The 23464-nt window shown below is 34.1% G+C and overlaps 1 protein-coding gene across 2 annotated transcripts in view; it reads right to left on the reverse strand.

Moving 5' to 3' along the window:
• The window catches only part of FBXW7 (F-box and WD repeat domain containing 7), a 204658-nt gene that overhangs the window by 131911 nt on the left and 49283 nt on the right, over positions 1–23464 (reverse strand). The window contains exon 1 of one of the 2 annotated variants that reach the window (XM_029234853.1): positions 7761–9342. In XM_029234853.1, coding sequence (XP_029090686.1) covers positions 7761–7880 — 120 coding nt within the window. In that variant the 5' untranslated portion in view covers positions 7881–9342. Of the gene's footprint in view, positions 1–7760; positions 9343–14932; positions 14973–23464 lie in introns of those variants that run through there. The other variant, XM_029234850.1, reaches the window with a different exon arrangement.

Consider the following 23464-nt stretch of genomic DNA (forward strand, 5'->3'; position numbering starts at 1 on the left):
CATACACTATCACCTATGTTTTAGTTTTGCCAAAATGTTTTAACCTGAAGCCAATCATAAGGAAATACTCAGAAAAATTTGAAAATGTAAAAATGCCTACAAGGCAACTAGCTGGGACTCTTTAAAAAGTCAGTGTCATAAAATATAAAATAAAGGCAAGAGACTGTTTCAGATTAAGAGAGACTAAAAAAACCATTATAACCAAATACGAGTGATCCTGGATTAGATCCTAGATTGGGCAGGCAACAGATGGGGGTGGGGATTATAAAAATCTTTAGAAAGCAATTAGGAAAATTTGAAAATGGACAGTATTATTAGATTTTATCAAATCAAGGCTAATTTTCATGGGTACAATAATGATACTGTTGCTATACATTTTCAAAAATCTTATTTTTATATCATACATGCTTAGTACTTAGCAGTTAAATGTTAGAACGTACAAAACTTTTTTTTTCCAGCTTTGAGATATAATTGACATATAGCACCGTATAAGTTTAAGGTATACAGCAAAATGATTTGACTTACATACATCATGAAATGATCACCACAGTAAGTTTAGTGAGTATCCATCATCTCCTATAGATGCAGAATTAAAGAAACAGGAAAAAAAATTTTCTTTGTGATGAGAACTCTTAGGATTTACTCTCTTAACAATTTTCATATATAACACACAGTGGTGTTAATTATATTTATCATGTACATTATACCCCTAGTACTTGTCTTATAACTGGAAGCTTATACCTTTTGACTGCCTTCATCCAATTACCCTCCCCACATACCCCACCTCTGGTAACTACACATTTGTTCTCCTTTTCTATGTATGTATGTTTGTTTGTTTGTTTTTGAAGTATAACTGACCTCAAGCACTATGTTCATTACTGTTAACATAGTGAATCAGTTTTTCTATACATTTCAGGATGATCACCATGTTAAGTATGGTTACAATATGTCACTGTACAAAGATTTTACATAGTTAATGACTACATTCCCCACAATGTTCATTTCGTACCCATGACTCATTTATTTTGCAAATGGAAGTTTGTAGTTCTTAATTGCCTTTACCTAGTTCTTTCCTCCAACCCCCATCCTCCCTTCTGGCAACCACCTGCTTGCTCAAAACTTACTTTCTAAATGTGTAATCAAAAGAAGATTATATGTATATATGTAAATGTAGGTATGGGTATGAATAGAAATAGAGATACAGACTGGAAAAAAATGTGGCAAAATATTAACAAAATGTTAACAACTGGTTGAGTCTAAGTGAAGAGTATACAGGTGTTCACTGTATTATTTTCTCACCTGTAGGTTTGAAATTTTTTAAACAAAAAGGAGAAAATAAATAAACATTAGACGTTTTTAATCTAAAAAACTTTAGTCTATAGAATCTGTAAAATATTTGCTTCCACAGAGTAGTTTGGAAACCAGTAATATATCAATATTTTCCATTTCTATATTGAAACAATAATATAGAAATACCACGTACGATATAAAACACCATTTAAAAAAATTTTTTTAACTGGCAAAAAACTGGGACAATGTTTTTGAAAGAGACGGAAAATCCAAAGGATTAAAATGATAACCAGATTATATTTTTTAAAGACAATTTTAATAGAAAAAATGGGAATATATAAGTAGACAATTCACAGTAGAAAGAATTACCAAAAACTTACAAAAAGGTGTTTAGCCTCACCAATAATTAAGAAAATGCAAACCAAAACAGAGAATATATTTTTCAGTTAAAAGATTATCAAAAACAACATCAAGTATTAATGGGGAGGCAGTGAAATGGATATACCCATCCACTGACGAGAGTAACACATGAAGGACAATTTCACAGTGTCTATTACATTTTTTTAAATGTTTATTATACAGCAATTATACTTTTTGTTAGCTACCCTAATATTCAAGTAAACATAACAAGGTTGCTTGTTGCAGCCTTGCTTATGATACCAAGAACTTAAAAATTACATTAATCTAGCAATAAGAGAATGGCTAAACATTAAACTATAGTACAACCTTCATATGGAATCCTAAGAAGTCAGAATAAGTCAGATATTAGGTCCTAATACCTAAGTATTAATGTGGTAGTGACAACAAACTTTCTAACCAAAATTCATTCTCGCCTTCCATAGTAACGGCAATGTAGCAGAGCACTCTGCCTTACAATTACACCTAAATTCTCATCAAAGGAAAATGAATTTTAGAAACTATGTGTGCCCTTCTGCATTGGGCATTTTAAGAGAGTGGGTATGCAGATTATTTCTCCTTCCTAATACAGTTGGAACATGAAAATAAAGCACAAGGACGAAGGACCTAAAAGATGAAAGCAAACTGGGTCCCCAAATGAGCACTTGAAAAAGTTTCATTGCCAGTTTGAAAATGTGAAAAATTCTACAATGGTAAGCTCATTATAACTAGAATCAAAATCTAAATTCCTTAAATTTTTATCCAGGCCATATATAATTGCTTTAAGTATATAATTTGCTTTCCTTTTCAATCTCATCTGCAACCACTGGGCTCCAACCTCACTGCCTCCTCTTAATAAGCATACCAGACATTCCCACAACAGTGCCCCTACTTGAATTGCTCTTTCCGCCAAACCCTCATAAGGTTCTCTCCATGCCTTTAATCAGATCTTTGTTCAAGTGCCACCTCTTCAGAAAGACAGCCTCTCTAAACCATCCCCCACCAAGCCCATCAGACTGCACTTGCATCTGTGTGTGCTCTATCCCTTTAATAGGGGCACATCTAAGTTTTAAGGGGCCTGAAGCTTCTAAAATTTGGAGGATTTAAAAGAAAGAATACAAAATTACAAATGAAAGTGAATACATATTTGAAATGTGAAAAAATAACAAAATACTAATTTTTAAAAGACTGACAAATACCATAAATAAATCCAGAAAAATAACACGTTAATTAAATGTCTGACACAATTCTGTTGTGCCATAATTCCTTTATTTTTTGGTTGAGTAATCTTTGCTTGGCTTTTCATGTGACAAAATTTTATACTGTTTCTTATACAGAGATTAGGAGGATAATTCAGTCTTTCCTCTAGCACAGTTTATCATAATTTATTTTTTATTATTCAAAGTTTACAAACTTCGAATTTCACAACCTGTTATTGGGAATGTCGTGTAAATTTTTGAGAGAGTTGACAAATATGAGGAACTCCTATCACGCTCCTTTCATATATAAACTTGAGATTTCAATTCAAGTTTTCTTGTGCAGTAACTAATCTTACATACCCTAAATTTAAGACATTCATTGATGATAAGACAATCATCAATGTCATTCTTGGTGGGTTATGAGTTTTATGCTATGCTCACTGATCAGAGATTCTGGTTTCAAACAAGTAAATTATTTAAATATCTTCCCAATATTTTCATATGATTCATTTTCATTAACTGGACTATCAAAAAACCAAGAGCCTATTACTTCTGTTTATATTTTTTCCTCTTAAATGAATTACTGCTTTTGCATGATCAAAACATTTTTATGCCACAATTCACTCTGCAATGTCAGAATAACTTCTAATTACTTGTGGCACATCTTTAACCATTTTTGTTTCATATTCCATTAATTTAATCTAAATTTTATCTTAATTCTTAAATAAATGTAAATATGACAAAAGAATACACCTTTAACATACTTCCAAATCAGAAGTCTATTATTTCATACTTGCTTTACTAAAGTGTTCCAATAAGCAGATGAAATCACATATTTTAATTTTATTAAATATGCTATTTCAACTAAAACAGGAAAAATATTTGGTGAATATACAATATACACATTACATTATGTATTATTTTCTATACAGGAGTACAGACATTTTGAGTAGGATGAAAACCTAATCTTACAGTTTTAGATATGTATCTGTAAACATTTCCATAGACTTGATTCTGACTTTGTAAATTTCAAACCTAGTTTCTCCTTTGCTGCTACTAGTAGTGTACTCATCCTTCTAGTAACAACCATCGCAGGACACTTTCATAATGTATATGCGCTCTAGCCTTATACATTCCTGTCACAATGGCTAGAGCCACTGGACATTAAGAACACATCCCTACAATGGGACAGCTAGCAATAATTTAATTATACATGGTTATGACTGATCTCCATATAAATATATACCACTACACCCAAATTAAATGAAATATATCCCCAGCTCAGATTACTTTCGCCAAAACCAAACAAACTGTCTGCTACTTATACCTACAGAAATCTTTAAATTTGTGTTAAAAGATCTTTTCAGACATTTGCCAGGCAATAACTACATAACTGAATGAGAGAAAGAAGTGCTAATATTAAAAGAATTACCCACTGTTACCAGAGTTTTGTCCCAGGAATTCAAATCTTATGTAACATTAGGAGAAGAAAAAAAAATTACTAACAAATTTCAGAAAGTGCAACAGAAAATAAAAAATGGATCTCTAATAAAGTACAAAAATATAATCAAAGTATTATGAAATTCACAGTGAGAAAGGTAAGTGAGAGAAGCAGGATTAGAACGTGCCTCACATTAAAATTTAGGTTCAAATCACACTAGTTAGCTCAAAACACTATGCAATTTCAAAATAGGCAATAACAGGAATTTTTTTAACTTATTAAACTGCCATATGCCAAATAACCAGCTGGGTATTTTTCACATTTGCCTACTCCGTATACTGTGAGTTAGGTTAAAACTATTATAGATCAAAAGTTCACATTACAGTTTTGGAAAGAAATTTGTTTTTACTATATATAAGGTTGTGCTGGGGTAGCAGTAAATGTACAGGGGGAAAAATGGCATTCACCAGACCTTAAATCAAACAAAATCAAGTTTTCCCTGGCAAGACTATACTACAGCATAGGACCACACAGACATACACACAAAAAGCTATTATAAGAATCCTACAGTACAAAACTACAATGAACTAAAGTCCTCTTTAGCATCCAAGCAAAAACATTAAAACAGGGAGGAAAAAGCAGTTCACAACCTAGGTGACACATGGGTGAACCGAAGACAATTTATACATTTACATTTTTTTAAACATCTTTATTGGAGTATAACTGCTTTACAATGGTGTGTTAGTTTCTGCTGTATAACAAAGTGAATCAGCTATACATATACATGTATCCCCATATCTCCTCCCTCTTGCGTCTCCCTTCTACCCTCCCTATCCCACCCCTCTAGGTGGTCACAAAGCACCGAGCTGATCTCCCTGTGCTATGTGGCTGCTTCCCACTAGCTATCTATTTTACATTTGGTAGTATATATAAGTCCATTTACATATTTTTAAATCACTAAATACTTAAGATGTAGCTCTCTTCATTAGTGTAACTAACCCAAGGAAACTAAATGAGGAATAAAACTACTATTTGAAAAGAGAGAAAAAAATCCAATCCAGTAACGAGATTTCATAACAGAAAAATGGATTAACCAGGTAAGCACCAATTACTAAAACAGCTGACTTACCCATAAAAAAATAAAACCAGGAAGAATAAAAAATCCATAAATCCAAAACCTTCCTTCAAAACATACTCTTGACCAAGATGATTTCACTGGTGAATTCTACCAAACAGTTAAGGAAAACATATGCCAGATTTACACAAACTATATATTTGGCATATAAATATATGCTAGTAGTATACAAAATAGAGGAAAAGAGGACACTTTCCAGTTTTGCCAAAATTTTCAGCAAATCAAATCCAGTGATATATAAAAACAGTAATACAGTCTGACAAAGTAAAGTTTATCCAGGAATGCAGGGTTGAGTTAACATGAAAAATAATTAATGTAATTCAACCACATTAATAGTTGAAGAGAAAATCTATATGATTGTGGCAATAGATGCAGAAGTCAGTGATAAAATCAAATACCATTAATGATTAAAAACAGACAAACAAACAAAACCATTCAGCAAAGAACTTTTTCAACCAGACAGAGTACCTATGAAAGTCCTATGGTTAACAACATACTTAATAATGAAATATCGAATATACTCTCCCTAAGTTTGGGAGCATGGCAAGAATGTCTATTCTCCTTACTTATATTCAACATTATATTGTAGAAATTCCAAACAAAAAGGTAAGAAAAAGAAAAGCAAAAAGATCAAAAAGGAAGTAAAACTGTCTCTGTTCACATGATTGTTTATGTAGAAAATCCTAAGGAATCTGCCCCACAAAGGTACTACAGACAGGAAATAACAAGCACTGATGAGGATGTGGAGAAACTATAACCCTTGTAAATCGCTGATGGTAATGTAAAATGGTGAAGCCACAATGGAAATCAGTTTAGCAGCTTCACAAAAAGCTAAACATAGAACTACAATATGACCCAGCAATTCCACTCCTAGATATACACCCAAGAGAATTGAAAAGAGGACTCAGGTACTTGTACACCAAATTTCATTGCAGCATTATTCACAACAGCCAAAAAGTGAAAACAACCCAAGTGTCCATCAATAGATGAACAGATAAACAAAATGTGGAATACTGCAATGGAACATCACTCAGCCATAAAAAGGAAGGAAATTCTGATGCATGCTCCAACACAGATGTACTTTGAAAACATTATGCCAAGTGAAATAAGCCAGACACAAAAGAACAAATACTGGATGCCAGTACACTTGTATGAAATATCTAAAATAGGCAAATTCATACAGACAGAAAATAAATTAGATACTACTGGGGCCTGGGAGAGGGGGAAATGAGAAATTATTGCTTAATGGGTACAGAGTTCAGTTTTTTTATCACCTTAAGAAAAAAAAAACTACATTACTGAGAGAAATGAAAAAACAACCTAAATAAATGAAAGATATACCATGTTCGTAAGTTAGAAGACTAAACATTGTTGGGAATTCCTGGGGGCTCAGTGGTTAGGGCTGAATGCTTTCACTGCCAAGGGCTCAGGTTCAATCCCTGGTCAGAGAACTAAGATCCCACAAGTCGCACAGTGCAGCCAAAAAAAAAGACTAAATATTGCTTAGTATGTCAATTTGTCATAATAGGTCTTATTATGACATGTTATATTAAATACTTTGTAATATGTCAATTCTTAAAATCTTGATCAGATACTTCACCAAAGATATTCAAATAGTCAATAACACATGAAAAGATGCTCAACATTAACATCAGAGAAATACAAGAACTCAACACCCCCAACTTTGTGCTGTTGTTCTCATATATACATTACAAACCCAAAAATACAGTATTATAAGTTTTGCTTTAATCAGTAATTTTTTTTTAATAATAAAAGTATACAGTGGAGGGCTTCCCTGGTGGCGCAGTGGTTGAGAGTCCGCCTGCCGATACAGGGGACACGGGTTCGTGCCCTGGTCCGGGAGGATCCCACGTGCCGCGTAGCGGCTGGGCCCGTGGGCCATGGCCGCTGGGCCTGCGTGTCCGGAGCCTGTTGCTCCGCAACGGGAGAGGCTGCGACGGTGAGAGGCCCGCGTACCGCAAAAAAAAAAAAAAAAAAAAAAAAAAAAAAAAAAAAAAAAAAAATATATATATATATATATATATATACACACATACAGTGGACCCTTAAACAACACAGATTTGAACTGTTCAGGTCCCCTTATACATCGATTTGTTTTCACTAAATATGTACTACACAATCCATGGTTGGTTGAATCCTCAGATGCGGAACCCAGATACAGAGAGTCAACTGTAAAGTTATATTCAGATTATCAACAGTGTGGAGGGTCGGTGCTCCTAATGCCATAATGTTCAAGGGTCAACTGTATATAGTTTTTTATAATTACCCAATTACTCACTATTTTTGATGTTGGTTTCTTCCTGTAAATAACACTTGAAATCTGGTGCCATTTCCCTTCAAACTGATGAACTTCCTTTAGAATTGCTTGTAATGGTGGTGGGCTGGCAAAAAATTCCATCAGTTTTTGTTTACTTTTCAGTGGTTCACTTGCTTCTAGGATTTCCCTCAATAAATTTCCAGCTACTTGGCTAGATTTAACTTCTGTCCTGTACTACTGGAAATACAGGAGGTTGGGATGCACTCAAAAGCAAGAAAACCACAAATGTACAACTCTTACACATTGTAGTTTCGGGCTTTAAAGGATAACTTCTCAGCTGACTTCTGTCTCCTTTTGGTCATTTTCTGCTGCTTTTAAATAGTTTTTCTTTCAATATTTTATCTGGATTTTATCATTGTTATCTGAGGGATCGTTCAATACTTTACCGGCATCACTGCATCACTAACAGATGTCAAAATTCTATTCATCTTGAGGGACAAACTTCTCACATCCTCGATTCTCATTCCTCCCACCAAATTAGGACTTCATCTCATCACGTAACAATTTAAAGTATTCCCACCTTCCTGTTTTCTCTACCTTAACTCACACAGTACACTGAAAATACTTTCTTGTCCATCATACTGCTTTTATCATTAGAATGTTTCTGTGAAAACCAGAAAACATGTGATAAGGAATCAGATGTTAATTTTCAACTCCACCACTACCTGTGAAATTATAAGCAAATCACAACCTCTGTGATCCGTATTTTTACCATGTGCACATGGGAATATCATTTGCCTCATTAGTTAAGCTTAGGACCAAAATACGATAACTAACATTAACCAGCACAGACAAGAGTTGGTCAAAGATGTTATAAGGCTTGCAATATGAGAACAGGTGAATGGTTAAAATTGTGATCTAAAACAAAAAGAACAGACTAAACAGACTGGGAGACTAAGATGAGTCATCAGTGATTCAACAAGTGTTTACTGAGTTCCATGCATATATCGAGGCAATATTTTCAGCTTGAGAAATATTAATTTAATTTTGTGGTGCTTAAGACCTAATGACTCAAGTAAAACAGGTAATAAAGGAAAATGTGGCATCTGTGAGTCATCACAAACTTCTGATAATTTACATAATAAAAGCAGAGACCACCTCCTAAAAATGATATATAATGAGGAGGAGCAAAGCTTCAACCCAGTTTATACGTAAGGGGTATGTAAAGGAAAAAAGCTATAACAAAGAAAGCAAGCATTTAGTTGGAGAGGTAGTAGAAAAACCATTAAAGTATTACAGAAGACAAGGGAGAACTGAATGTTAAGGAGAAGCAAAATACCAAATGCTGAAAAAGGTAGGACAGGATGAGAAAAGAAAAGACACAGATTAGCAATTGGAACTCAGTCTTATTTTGGGGATGATACAGAACTTTCTATCATCAACCTAACCAATGTCTATCTGGGTAGGTAAGAAAAGTGGTTTACTTTCATTTGAGGAAGCAGAACACTAGTAGAAACAATAGTCAAACTGCAGAAGGTAGTTGAATAAAAGTTGAGAAATTGGACATCTAGAGTCAACAACTATAAATCAAACAAGCTCAGTGATAACGGGAAAGATAGGAAAATAGTAGAAGTAAGATATTTTTCAAGATTTAGTGTGATAAGGCAGAGAACCCGGCATGGAGCATAAAAGGAAGAATACAAGGTTCCAGTGAAGAAAAGAAGACTGAGAATACAGACGTTAGCTTTTGAAAGAAATGAAAAAATTTTATTCTTTGAGTAAACATTTTATTCTTTGAGTAAACTTAGACTGGGGAAAGAAAGAGTATAAAATATGAAATGAAGAAAGAATAAGCGAAATAGGGACAGGACTGGTCATTTGAGGAGAGTGGAAAGGTTCCAAATAACTAATAATGTGGAATGAAACAGAAGATGAAAAAGAGATAAAGATGACCAAGGAGCACTGAGGCTATACTGGGGCAGGGCGGGGGGGATGTGAATTTATACTAGGAACCTCTCAAGACAGTAAACTGTTATCACTCTAGCAAAATAAAGCAGTCCACGAACAGGGGATAAAACAGAAGAAATGAACAGTTGTAACTCTTTAGATTAATACAGTGGTCCCCAACCTTTTTGGCACCAGGATCGGTTTTGTGGAAAACAATTTTTCCATGGGGATGCGGAGGGTGATTCAGGCGGTAATGCGAGCAATGGGGAACCGCAGATGAAGCTTCGCTCACTTGCCCACCGCTCACCTCCTGCTGTGCAGTCTGGTTCCTAACTGGCCTTGGGCCAGTACTGGCTCCCGGCCCGGGGATTGGGGACCCCTGGATTAATAGACTGAGAAATTTCTGAAGAAAGATCAGGAGAATGGAAATCTTAGATATTAATAAGAATAAAATTAAGATGGCTACTAGACTGAATGTGAGTTAATCTGGATTAAGTTTTCATTTAAAAAGTAAGTTCTGCAAACATATGAACACCAAGGGGGGAAAGCCGTGGGGGGGTGGGGACAGTGGTGTGATGAATTGGGCAATTGGGATTGACATGTATACACTGATGTGTATAAAATTGATGACTAATAAGAACCTACTCTATAAAAAAGTAAATAAAATTAAATTTAAAAAATTTTTTTAAAAGTAAGTTCTGAAGGAAAAAGCTTTTAGGAAAACTTCTCTGCATGATGTGGTTACTACAGTAACTGTATTGGGAGAAAAAAAAGTCATACTACTTGTGCGATAGCTTTCAGACATTTGTGCAAAAAACAGTGTGACATTTAGAATAATTCAAGTCTAGCTGAGCTTTCCTGAGTAAGATTAGAAAGTAGTGAAAGAGGGACTTCCCTGGTGGCACAGTGGCTAAGAATCCGCCTCCCAGTGCAGGGGACACAGGTTCAAGCCCTGGTCCAGGAAGATCCCACATACCATGGAGCAACTAATCCCATGTGCCACAACTACTGAGTCCACACTCTAGAGCCCGTGAGCCACAACTACTGAGCCCACGTGCCACAACTACTGAAGCCCGCGTGCCTAGAGCCAGTGCTCTGCAACAAGAGAAGCCACCACAATGAAAAGCCCACCTGCCGCAACGAAGAGTAGCCCCCGCTCGCCGCAACTACAGAAAGAAAGCCCACGCACAGCAATGAAGACCCAGCGCAGCCAAAAATAAATTTAATTAATTTTAAAAAAAAGAAAGCGCTTCCCTGGTGGCGCAGTGGTTGGGGGTCCGCCTGCCGATGCAGGGGATGCGGGTTCGTGCCCCGGTCCGGGAGGATCCCATATGCCGCAGAGCGGCTGCGCCCGTGAGCCATGGTCGCTGGGCCTGCGCGTCCAGAGCCTGTGCTCCACAACAGGAGAGGCCACAACAGTGAGAGGCCCGCATACCGCAAAAAAAAAAAAAAAAAAAAAAAGTAGTGAAAGACCCCTCTGATGAAGAACAGTTTAATTGTTCTATCCATACAACCCTGACCAATATCTCCAAGGTATTATGGATCAGCGGAATGGCAAACTCTAGTATATGTGCTGAGAAGCTGCCCCCTGTAGTATAAGGCAGGCCTTACTGACTTTAGTGACAAATTAGTGGTTTAACTAAAGGGTAATCCTTCCCACCCTTGTAAGAGAAAGAGGTCTCTACTAATATTAAAACCTCATTTCAAATATAAATACTCAAAGAGAATTAATATATATTCAGTTATTATGTTAGTAAATAAGCATTTAGAACAAGAGAAGGGAAGGGGGAAGAATAGTGCACAAAAGCCATTTCACCTTAATTCAGCCATAAATAGATCATCAAAATCCTCTTAATCACCATATCTGACATATAACCATAGGAGGAGGTAACTCTCTCAGCTAAATCTTTTCCTTATTTTTATCACAATTAATACCACCATGAATGAGATGTCAGTTTTTATTTCCTTTTCCGTTGCAAAATGTCCACAGATAGTGTAACACACATCAATGTAAAGAACAATATCACTCATCCAACGGGCACTTAAGGACTGTTCACCAATGGACACTATGATTTAAAATCAACTAACAAGAAGAATATCAATGATCTTAGCTCTATAAAATTTCATTAAAATAGACTTTGGTTAACCTGAAGTTAACACAGAATACCATTAGATAATATGAAAGATACAAAAGTAAATTCCCCAAATAAAAATATATTTGTTATACTGTATTACAACCTCTTGCCCTTACACAGAAAGCCAGTCTACTAAGAGTAGTGACACTTCATTGTCACATGCCATTTTTCTAAAAAACTGAATTAGACAACATTACAGGCCAATACATCCTGAAATATGCCTCCAGTTGATTTTAAAAACCACATAATGTAAAAAATAAGAAACTAAAATGGTCCCATAAAAATTTAAAAGGCACATACTTAATAAAGCAGAAGAAAAATATACGTATTCCATATGTAGGTTTACAAAAACATCAAAATATCACTGCTACAAATAACCTGCACAAGATTAAAATCAATAAGATTCTCAAAATCTATTTTTTCCTCACAGGAAAGCTAAAAAGAACCCTGATAATACTCTTAGCCTAAAAAATGATGGTTTATTAAGGTATGAAATCAAATATGCAATAAACACCACGATAAACTAAATACTTAGTTCTTCTCCAATCTAAAAAACTAACTATGAATTCATGAGACCAATATCAATAAACATATCACACACAGCTAACGTTTTCATGGAATCAAAACATAATGTTTTGCTTAAAACAATTAGCTGAGGAACTGAAGCACAAATACAAGGATAATTGCTTCCTTTGGGCTTTGGCTGTCAAACACAGGAAATGTCAATGCTTTACAGCCCTGTGATAATTAAAACCTTGTCACAGACCTAGACTATCAATGAATATTTATTTAAAGATAATTTTGCAATATGACACCAAAAGCATAAGCAACAAAAGAAAAAAAGAGATAAATTAGACTTCATCAAAATTAAAAACTTTTGTGCTTCAAAGGACACCAGAAAGAAAGTGAAAAGACAATCCACAGAATGGGAGAAAGTATTTGCAAATCATATTATCTCATAAGGGGCTAGTGTCCAGAATATATAAAGAACGTGTATAGTTTAACAATAAATAGACAACCTAATTAAAAAATGGGCAAAGGATGTGAAGAGACATTTCTCCAAAGGACGTATGTAAATGGTCAATAAGCACATGAAATAATGCTCATCATTAGTCATTACGGAAATGAAAATCAAAACCACAATGAAATACCATTTCACATCTAAATCAAAACCACAATGAAATACCACTTCACATCTATCTGGATGGCTAAAATACAAAAAAGATTGACAGTGTAACAATCAATGTCTGCAAGAGTGTGGAGAAATTGGAACCCTCATACACTGGGGTGAGATTGTAACACAGTGCATTCATTTTGACAGTTCCTCAGAGTTACACACAGTTACTATACTAACCTGCAACTCTGCCCCTTATAAGTATACACCCAAAGGAAATGAAAACATAAGTGCACACAAAAACTTATGCAAGAATGTTCACTGCAGAAGCATTCCTAATAGCCTAAACGTAGATACAACCCACCAACTGATGAATGGATAAACAAAATGTGGTATACAATGGAATATTTTTTAGCCATAAAAATAAATGATACATGCTACCACATGGGTGAACCTTGAAAATATTATGCTAAGTGAAAGATGCCAGACACAAAATGACAAATATTGTATGACTGCATTTATAAGAAATGTCCAGAATACGCAATTCATAGAAAAAGTATATTACTGGTTGCCTAGGGGGCGGGATGTCTAAAACTAGATAGCAGTAATGATTACACAACTCTGATTACTAACTCAAATATTTGCATCAATGGGGGAAAAAACGGCAGTAAATTGCTTTTTCCACTTAATACATCACCAGAAGTCAGTTACCACATTTTAAAGTAGTAAAATTTTGTTTAAGAGATTTTTGTAACATCATTTGCTCCTAAAAATGTTATATTTATTATAAATATACAGTAAATAGAGTGGTATAATTTTGAATACTTACATCAACTATGATTATTACAGAATTTTAGAAACATCATTCAGTTGAATATGTATTGTTTCAAACACATAAAAAGTATAATAAAAGAAATTAATGATTAAATATTTCTTCATGTATCTAGGAAATTTCCTTTAGCTAATCAAGTAAATGTATTCATCCTTAAAAAAATTTTATTACTATATTAAAATAATCAAAATCTACATATGCCACTTGATACTTTCCCCTCACTGTTGAAGTATATCCAAAAATTTTTAAATCTATCATGAGTAACCAACCAAAGCATTGTTACACCCATATAATCACCACAGCACAAAACTCTAAAATCCTATATAGTGAAGTAAAACATATTCTGAGATTAATTCTCCCACTTTCACTCAAAAATTTTAAAAAGTAGGGCTTCCCTGGTGGCACAGTGGTTGAGAGTCTGCCTGCCAATGCAGGGGACGCGGGTTCGTGCCCCGGTCCGGGAAGATCCCACATGCCGAGGAGCGGCTGGGCCCGTGAGCCATGGCCGCTGAGCCTGGGCGTCCAGAGCCTGTGCTCCGCAACGGGAGAGGCCACAACAGTGAGAGGCCCACGTACCGCAAAAAAAAAAAAAAAAAAAAGTAAAAACAGTAAAAGCACTATCTAGTGAAATCAAAAGTTTATGAAATTCTTAATTACAGGCCCTTATCAAATTTTCATATTATAATGTTATTACAAAGAAACTGGAGTGGCCCAAATAGGAAACAGCATAAGGTCTGATCGGAGTCTTCACATTGGCTTATTGTGATGAACTGGACCTAATGTAAGGAGTAAAGTAAGGGATGGCTGAAGAATCTTGATATCTGTACTCATATCAACAGCTAATCAAAAACTGTTACAAAAATCCCAAGTGAGGAAAATCCTGTTTCATTCACAAAGTATTAGCATTTCTGCCCATGAAGGCTACTACTTTCTTTAAACTCTTTTAATACTTAGCCTGCATGCTAGAAGAATTTTCTTGATGCAATGTGTAGAAAGAATCAGAAGAGGATCAGAATATAAAGAGAAGAAATTCCAATACTGGGTAAAAATTAAAAGAAATATAAATTATAATTTACACAGGCTATTATTATAAATGCCATTAATGTAATATACATGTAAACTTAAGTAACATGCAAAGTATTTAACATGGAGAATATGTACTTACCAAATACTTGATAGCCTTTTAAAAATCTCGTTGAGACTCCCTAAATAATAAAAAAATAAATATATCAGGAATAATTTTTCAACTTCGGAGTTACCTCTAATCTGTAAAGTCTATGCAGGAATCCCATTTTCATGACAGCAATTTGTTTTTTCACACTACTTTAAAACCCAAAGCATGTGCTGAACTTTGGCAAATGATTAACAAAATTTTTCCTAATCTTATAAACAACTGAAAGTTTAAATGTAATATATGGAAAAGTTAATGAATTATCAGATATTGGCAGTTACTAGACTACAAAAAGAGTGAGCTCTATAACAAATCAGATAACAGCACACTAACAATGTCTTAGAAAAGCATCCATATGTTAAATTATTCCTAACCATCAACATACAATGCCAAGCTCTACATTCTAGTATCTAGTTACCACCTTTTAAGTAGCAGCTAGACAATGTAACTGTAGCATCTACAGAGTTAAAGTAGAGCCAATGAAATAGAAAGATATTTTAAAATATTTATTAATATATATTTTCTATTTATTTATTTAATTTATTTATTATATTCCATTTTATTAAAAAATTAACATAAGTATTTTTAAATCCACCTTATGTTGATACTAAAAAAAAATTAAGATTTTACCCACAATAAAAAGAAATGCATAAACTTACAAATTAATTTTATTACTTACAAAAGTTAGCTGTGAATAATTTTATAATAAACATAGTATATGTCCTTTCAGTCAAGTCTCAGGTCAAAATAATCTTCAAAATGAAGTTCAAAAATTCAAGAAAAAAGCACTAAATATTATAGTGCTCTTAGTGTTTGTCAGGCACATTGCCAAAGATTTGAAAAAACTTACACACACTTTTTTTAATCACCTTATTTACTCTCCATTTTACAGATTACAAAACCAAACCTTATAGAGATTCATTCATCTGCTTAAATATAGTAGCTGCCATTGACTGCACAATCCAATGTCTTTAAGGCATCACACTATGACTCCTCAAAAACAAAACAAATAAGACAGAACATGACACAGTATATAGTAAAACTGATTGCCTTTTAGAGTCAGACAAAAAAAAACTTTTTAAATTCCTTTTAAAGAATCAACAAAATAAAAATCATCTATTTTAACTAGCAATAAGTTATCATACAGAAATTATAACGCCATATATAAAAATAAAATAAAAACATTTTCTTATGAGTAAGCCATACCAGTATATTTTCTATCACTACTACTATTAAAATCAAAATCAGTCAAATGAATCACATCCATCCACAGGCCATGGAACAGGAGGGAAGAAGAAAGTATGACCTAAACAATAAAGTTAAAACAATAAAGCTGTGAGATGACAGGAGAATACTGTCATGACTTTGAGGTAGGCAAAGATTTCTTAAACAAGACACAAAGATAAACACAACAAATTGGACTTCATTAAAAAGTTGTGTTCTTAAAATGAAAAAGCTACAGGGTAGGAGAAGATCTTCTCAATGCACACGTCCAAAGGACTCATGTATGAAATATTAAAAAACAAAAAAACAACTTTAAATCACCAAGAAAAAGACAACCCAATTTTTAAGATAAGCTAAAGAGCAAAACAAAACTTCATAAAAGATAATTTCAAAAACCAATAAGCATATTGAAAAGGTACTCAACATCACTAATCCTCAGGAAAACACAGATAAACAACACAATGAGATACTACTACACACCAAAATGACAAGTTTTTAATTGAAAAATCAGAGAATACCAAATGTAAGTGAGCATGTGCAGCAAATGGCATTCTCATGCACTGCAGGTAGAAATGGAAATTGGTATAACCAGTATGGAAAACTATTTGGAAATATCTACTAAAGGTGAAAATACACATACCCAAAGACTAAGTAATACAACTCCTGTGTATACAATCAAATGAAATGTATATATTTGTGCACAGAAAGATATGTACAAGATTTATCATAGTAACATTATTTAAGGAGCCCAAAACTCACGACCCAAATGTCCGTCAGCAGTAGGAAGGAGAAATAAACTGTAGTTTATACAGTGGTATCCTACACCTCAGTGAAAATGAGAAAACTAGTGCCATACACAAAACTAAGATACATCTCACAAACACAATGCTATATGAAGCAGCTGGCGGGGAGGGGAGGAGAAGCCTATATATTATTCTATTGAATTCAAAAACAAACCAAACTAATCTCTGATCACAAAGTCAGAACAGTAGTTAACTTTGGGTGAATGGGTTATTTGACTGGGGCAGAACAGAGGGAGGCTTCAGAGGAGTGGATACCTTGATCTAGGTATGGTTACAAAGGTGTGTTCACCTTGTAAAAGTTCATCAGTATAGAAAAGTTCACCTAAACTTTTCTGTATATAAACTATACTTCAATTATTTTAAAAGTTTCTTTCTTTTTACTTTTTTTATTTTTTTTTACTTTTTGGCCACGCCTTGCAGCATGTGGGATCTTAGTTCCCCAACCAGGGATTGAACCCACACCCCCTGCATTGGAAGCACAGAGTCTTAACCGCTGGACCGCCAGGGACATCCCTAAAAGTTTATTTTAAAAAAAATAAAATAGATGAAAAATCACTTCTCAGTTAAATAACTCCAGGTCATTGTACTAATGATCTGTAACTCACTCATTTGAAAATCTGGATCTCCTAACAATGTATTTCAATTTATTTCTATAGACTGCATAAAGGTAAAGTAAATATGTCTGGTTATTTTGTATTAATAAGTTTTAAGAATAGTTTCAATGTAAATATAAATTTTACCAAGAAGGGATTCCTTATGATTTTCTATTAATAGCAGAGAAAGTTTCGCATGAAGTCTTGCCAATGCCTGTTCTACATAGGCTCAAGTTAGGTTCACAAATGTATAACTTCACACATATTAAAAGTATTAACAGCTAACTCAGAAGTTGATTTTAAAAGCAATTGTATGGCCAAGACAGGCATTCATAAAAACCTTAAGGCACACTACTTGGCCCTGTTTCTCAGAAAAAATTTAAGACTATTAAAAACCAGTAACCGTTTGAAGGAAAGTCTTCCAAATAAATATTCTTACATATCTAACACTTTTTACATTGATACTTACAATGGTATACCTTCTTTATTAAAAATATAAACAGTTTCATCTGTATATCCTTTTATTTTTCCATTATATTTACCTAATAACTATTTTTTTAACCTAACTTCTCTCTAAATTAAATGATACCATTATTTGATCAGATTTGAAAACTTGTATCATTGATGGAAATCTATCTTATTTGCATAAGACAGATTTGTCTTGAGCTGGGGGTGGGGTCTGTCATATAAGTCTCTTAAGACAATGTTCAGAGGAACAGAATGGCATAGGCCCCAACAGGTTAGTTCCCTGAACAATTCCCAGAGGCTGAGTATCCTTTGGACAAACATTAGACGACTCATCAAAACCTTACAATAACTTTCCTCAGTCTTGGGTTGCCTTACCTACGAGTCTGGCCTGGTAGAGATCTCTCCAAACCTCCAACCAGCCAGGATTTATCAGGTTTCTACTTGAAAGTAGCCAACCATTCAGTTGTGGTTCTAAGACATAAGGTGCAAAAGCAACACTTGGACAAAACTGACTTTTTTCATCAGTCAACCCACTCCCAAGCCAGACACCCGCTTCTTCTAATTCAGGTACTTATCTTTCTAAATTGTATATTTTCACTAAGAACAACTTAAGACTTACAGGTTCCCACTTTGGGCAACTTTTGAAATGAACAACAGTGTTCATTTGAGAGGCACTTTAGAAAATACAGGCAAAAAAACTCTCCCTCAAGAGAAGTTTGGCTTATCTACCTAAAAGAAAAAGATCAACTGACTAAATGTAAGGAGACCTCCCCAGAGGTCACACATCTCACTAAAACAAGACAGACAAACACTAAGAGAAGGACCATGATCACCATTTAGGACCTGTTTTGAAGCAGAGAGCCAACAGATCCATCCCAAATCTAAAGAACCTACAGGGCTAGACAAAGGTTTGTTAGGAAAATTATCTAACTTCATGATTTCTAGTAATACACTAAAAATCCCAGAGAGGACAATAAGGATGTAAGCAGAGCAGTCTTCCCCTAAAACAAAAGATGCACAGTGAATTCAGTGACTACACACTGTTCAGTCAGCAATAAATCTAACACAGATTGCTCATTAATGATAACTATGTAAAAACTGGTATTTGAAAAGCTAGCACCTTTGAATAATGCTAATGATATATTTTCTTAGGATTCTGTTATTTTTTGTTGCTGTTTTCTATTTTAATTTTAGAGGTGGAAAAGTTAGAGCCAGACTGGTGAAAAATATCTAAAAAGCAAGGTCTCAGCTAGTCAAGAGTTTTAAGTTGTTACATAGATATCAGATCTTGAATTATAAATTAAGTAATTGTCCCATTCCAGTTAAGGAGCAGCATGTTGAAATCCTAGCATCTCTCACTCACCTATAAGGACAACATACAGGCTGAGAGAGAACAGAAGCCAGTTGAAGAGTCAGTGAGCTCAGTCCCCTTTCATCTGTTCTGCTGTTCTCCTTGCTCTGTTGAGTACACAGAGTAATGTTTCCTTTTTCCTTTTCCCAAAGAAGGAAAGGAAAGGGGGAAAATTTAGACCAGTCATTAATTTTCTGTCATTAATTTAGCACAGATTCGTTGTATATTAGAGCAACTGAGTATAATATGGAATAAGTTTGACTAGATCAAATTTTAGGATATACTTGAAGTTCTTAAATTTTTTTTCTATCTTATCTAAAATCTTTCTAATATATCGGAATCAGAATCTTGCTGCAGCAAATTCATATCACTGTTTACCAGCTATCTGACAGTATCTATCAGCGTCACCATTTAGCATTTTATCATCTTTGAATTGATAGGCTTGATTTGGCTCATTCCAAAAACTATAGGTTAAAACCAGACTTACCTTTAGTTAAAACAAAGGCAAATAAAATTTAAAAACGTAAATGCGATGTTTCACAAGAAATCAGTTGCCTATTATCAATTACATTTTTAGTTTTAAAGGAGAGGAAAATTACTACTAAATCACATGGTATTTTGGGGCACTGAAGGAATTTTTCTTTCTCTGAAGAGCATTGTACAATTATATTTTTATGAAAAATAAAATATCTTCACTGGGAAAAAAAAAAAGCATTAGCAATCACTTCTCAAACTGCCCATCACCCATTCAATTTACCCTAATTACAATATTTCACAAATCAACACAATCTAAATCGACAGTTTATCCCTACCTTATAGAGAACTAAATCCTATTTTATCCCTCACATATCTTCAAAAAACTCCACACTATCATAATTTTTTGTGAAAGATGTAAAATTTTACTTTAAAAATCTCATGCTGCATTTCTATTTCTTGAACAAAGAAGACACAGCACTCAGCATTTATCCTCTCAAGCTTCTTGCCTGATTGCTACAAAACTGCAAAGGAATGCTTCCACAATGCCTCCAACAGTTTGAAAGGAATCCCTCAATGTTCTGATGACAGTCTCATAGAAACTACCAACAAATTTAAAAAGAAACACATGATACTTTTAAAATATCTTACTTGCCCCAGTTATTAAAACATTACAAAACATAAGTTTCAGTACAATTTACCTGCATTTTTATAATCCTTTTCACTACACAATTACACCTTTATAAAGTTATGCTCTCATCGCTTTTCTTCAACATTTCCACAAACCTTAAAAGTATTTCTAAGTTCCTCACAGTTCTTGTCAATTGCCAATTTTTACAACATACTTCTCATTAACCCCGGGTCTTATATCTTTCACTACCACCTTCATACTCCTTAAATCAATACAAGTCTCAACTGATCACTTTATTGCAGTGACATATAACCACTGTGAGAATGTCCTCCTTTTGCAGTTCAATTGCACAGTAGCAATTATAGAATAAATATGGCAAAAAACACCTTTTTTGGTAATTACATATGGGGGAGCAAGCAAACAAAAATACTATCAACACTGTAAAAGCTCCACAAAAAGGAAAAATCAACTGTAGTACAATTTAGTTGTGGCACACTATTCATATAAAATAAATCCACTCACAATGGTAATTTGTTTAATTATTAAATGCTCAGATGCAAATTTACCTCAGGACACAAGATTTTTGCAAAGAAAAGTATAAAGCCCAACTAAATGGATAGAAAAAAAGAAAATGTAGATTCTAGTTAACAAAATTAAACATAGTAATGACAATAAAAATACCAAAAAAGACTGAAAGCACTATCTAAGGGCTAAGATTAAAATTCTAAAGATCTACAGAAAGGAAGACAAACTTCTGCTGATGATATACCTCAAGACAAGAAAGCCTTTAGGTATCATACTACCAACCCAGAAACAAGCCTTGTCCTGATAAGCAGATGCTGGCAAACTGATTTCCTAGGAAGGTATCCTAGGCACAAAGAAGGTATCCAGAGGCAGCTGAAGAGTTAGGGGTAAATACCTTAGGACAATACTTCTCACATTTCAGTTTAGCAAAAAACCACCAAAGGTAAAAGTAAAAAACATATAACGATCTTATCCCCCCTACTCTTCAGCTCCATCTAACCTGTGACAATGAAAAGTACAGTCTGAAACAGCCTACATGAAAGCCAAATTGTTTGGAATGCTTGACTCACATTAAAAATTAACACACATTTTGCATTCAACTTTGTATTATTTGTGAATTCATTCTATTATATAAATAACCTTCGAATTACTTAACAGTTAAATTGCCTAATGTTCCCTTTTTCCAACTCTTCAAGTAAAATTGATGCTCTAACAAATAGTATTTATCTTATGGGTACATGACTCTCCCTTCACACAGGCTAGACCATACTAGACCACACCACCAAATGCTAGGGAATTATACATAAAAATCAGACCTTAGAAAATCGAGAACAAGACAATATAAACAAAATACACATTAATATATTCCCTGATAGACAAATACTTTATGGTTAAACAAATATTTAAAGTTCCTATTTAAAATCAGGTATAAAAGTAAGACCTCACAAATTTCTTTAAAAAGAAGAAACTAACAGTAAAGGTGAGAAGTAAAATCAAATGATACTAGTTCATAAGATATATTTTTCCTTTAACGTTAAGTTCATAATGACAGAAAATATAAGTTCATAACAACTGAATAGAAACAAGCATATACAGAGATGTGTGTGTGTGTGTGTGTGTGTGTGTGTGTGTATTTCTAATACTTTTAACAAAATTTGTCAAAATAATAATTTTTAAATCAGGAACTAACTAAAAGTAGTATTTGGTCTTCCTTTAAATATGACCACAGTGGACATTTATAGTTACTAAACAAGTACGTAGTTTTCATTCATAATTGAAAGAATTGTAACAATGATCTTTTTAACCTATCATTTAATTTGTCTTTAATGGTCATTTTACAAAAGTTTTGAATTGTCTTCTATTTTATCTTTAATAATAATCTTTACAAATGAGTAAAATCTGGAAACATACATTTTCTCAAGCACCAAAACCTGTTTTAACAAATTTTATCTAGCACTAAGAAAAGAAATAATATACACCAATGTACATAACCTTGGCATAATAATAAGCTTATGTATTTAAGAAAATATACAGCAGATTCCAAACTTTCCAATGGGATAACTAATAAGATGACTTGAAACCTTTCTAAGCATAAATATTTGGGAATAAGCCACGGAAAGTAAAACTTGGCTGCACAGCTCTGTACTCAAAAAGTTCTCAGTCTCTAGTCCCATGCGTCCTATCTCCAATTACTTCCATATGGAAAATATTCAGTTAACATTCAGGTCATGCATACCTCTTTTAAAAAGGCATTACAGTAAGCAAAATATCACAGCAAACAACCCAAATTACTTAATCAAGTTTCCAAGTGTAAATGAATTATTTTACAAAAGCGAAATTTGTATATGCACTCCAAGTTTATCATTTTCTGCTCCTTTTATTCTTTTCCTTAGAGTAGAATGATATCTACTCATTACATTATCAATATTAGGATATATTATATTATTGGTGGAAACTCCCCAGCCCCACAGCAGCCCATAACATATGACTTCAGAGCAAAGTTAGAATGAATATCCCTTTTCTATAAACAAGGATACAGATATAAACATAATCTCAATATAGATACCTTCCATCATGCAATATCATTAAGACCCAACCAAAAAGGTTCACTTTTATTTAATCTATTTACTAAAACACAGACATGTGGTATCTAAAAAAGATCTGCTTTACAATATGCAATACAACTACATTTTGTTTTGTACATAAAAAAGAAACTGTCGGGGCTTCCCTGGTGGCGCAGTGGTCGAGTCCTCCTGCCGAGGCAGGGGACATGGGTTCGTGCCTCGGTCCCGGAAGATCCCACATACCGCAGAGCGGCTGGGCCCGTGAACCATGGCTGCTAATCCTGCGCGTCCGGAGCCTGTGCTCCGCAACGGGAGAGGCCACAACAGTGAGAGGCACGCGTACCGCAAAAAAAAAAAATAATAAAGGAAAATAAGGAACAAGAGAATGTCAGCC

Source organism: Monodon monoceros, unplaced genomic scaffold (assembly GCF_005190385.1).
Source record: "Monodon monoceros isolate NGI ecotype Baffin Bay Population unplaced genomic scaffold, NGI_Narwhal_1 Super_Scaffold_20, whole genome shotgun sequence".
Lineage (NCBI taxonomy): Eukaryota > Metazoa > Chordata > Mammalia > Artiodactyla > Monodontidae > Monodon > Monodon monoceros.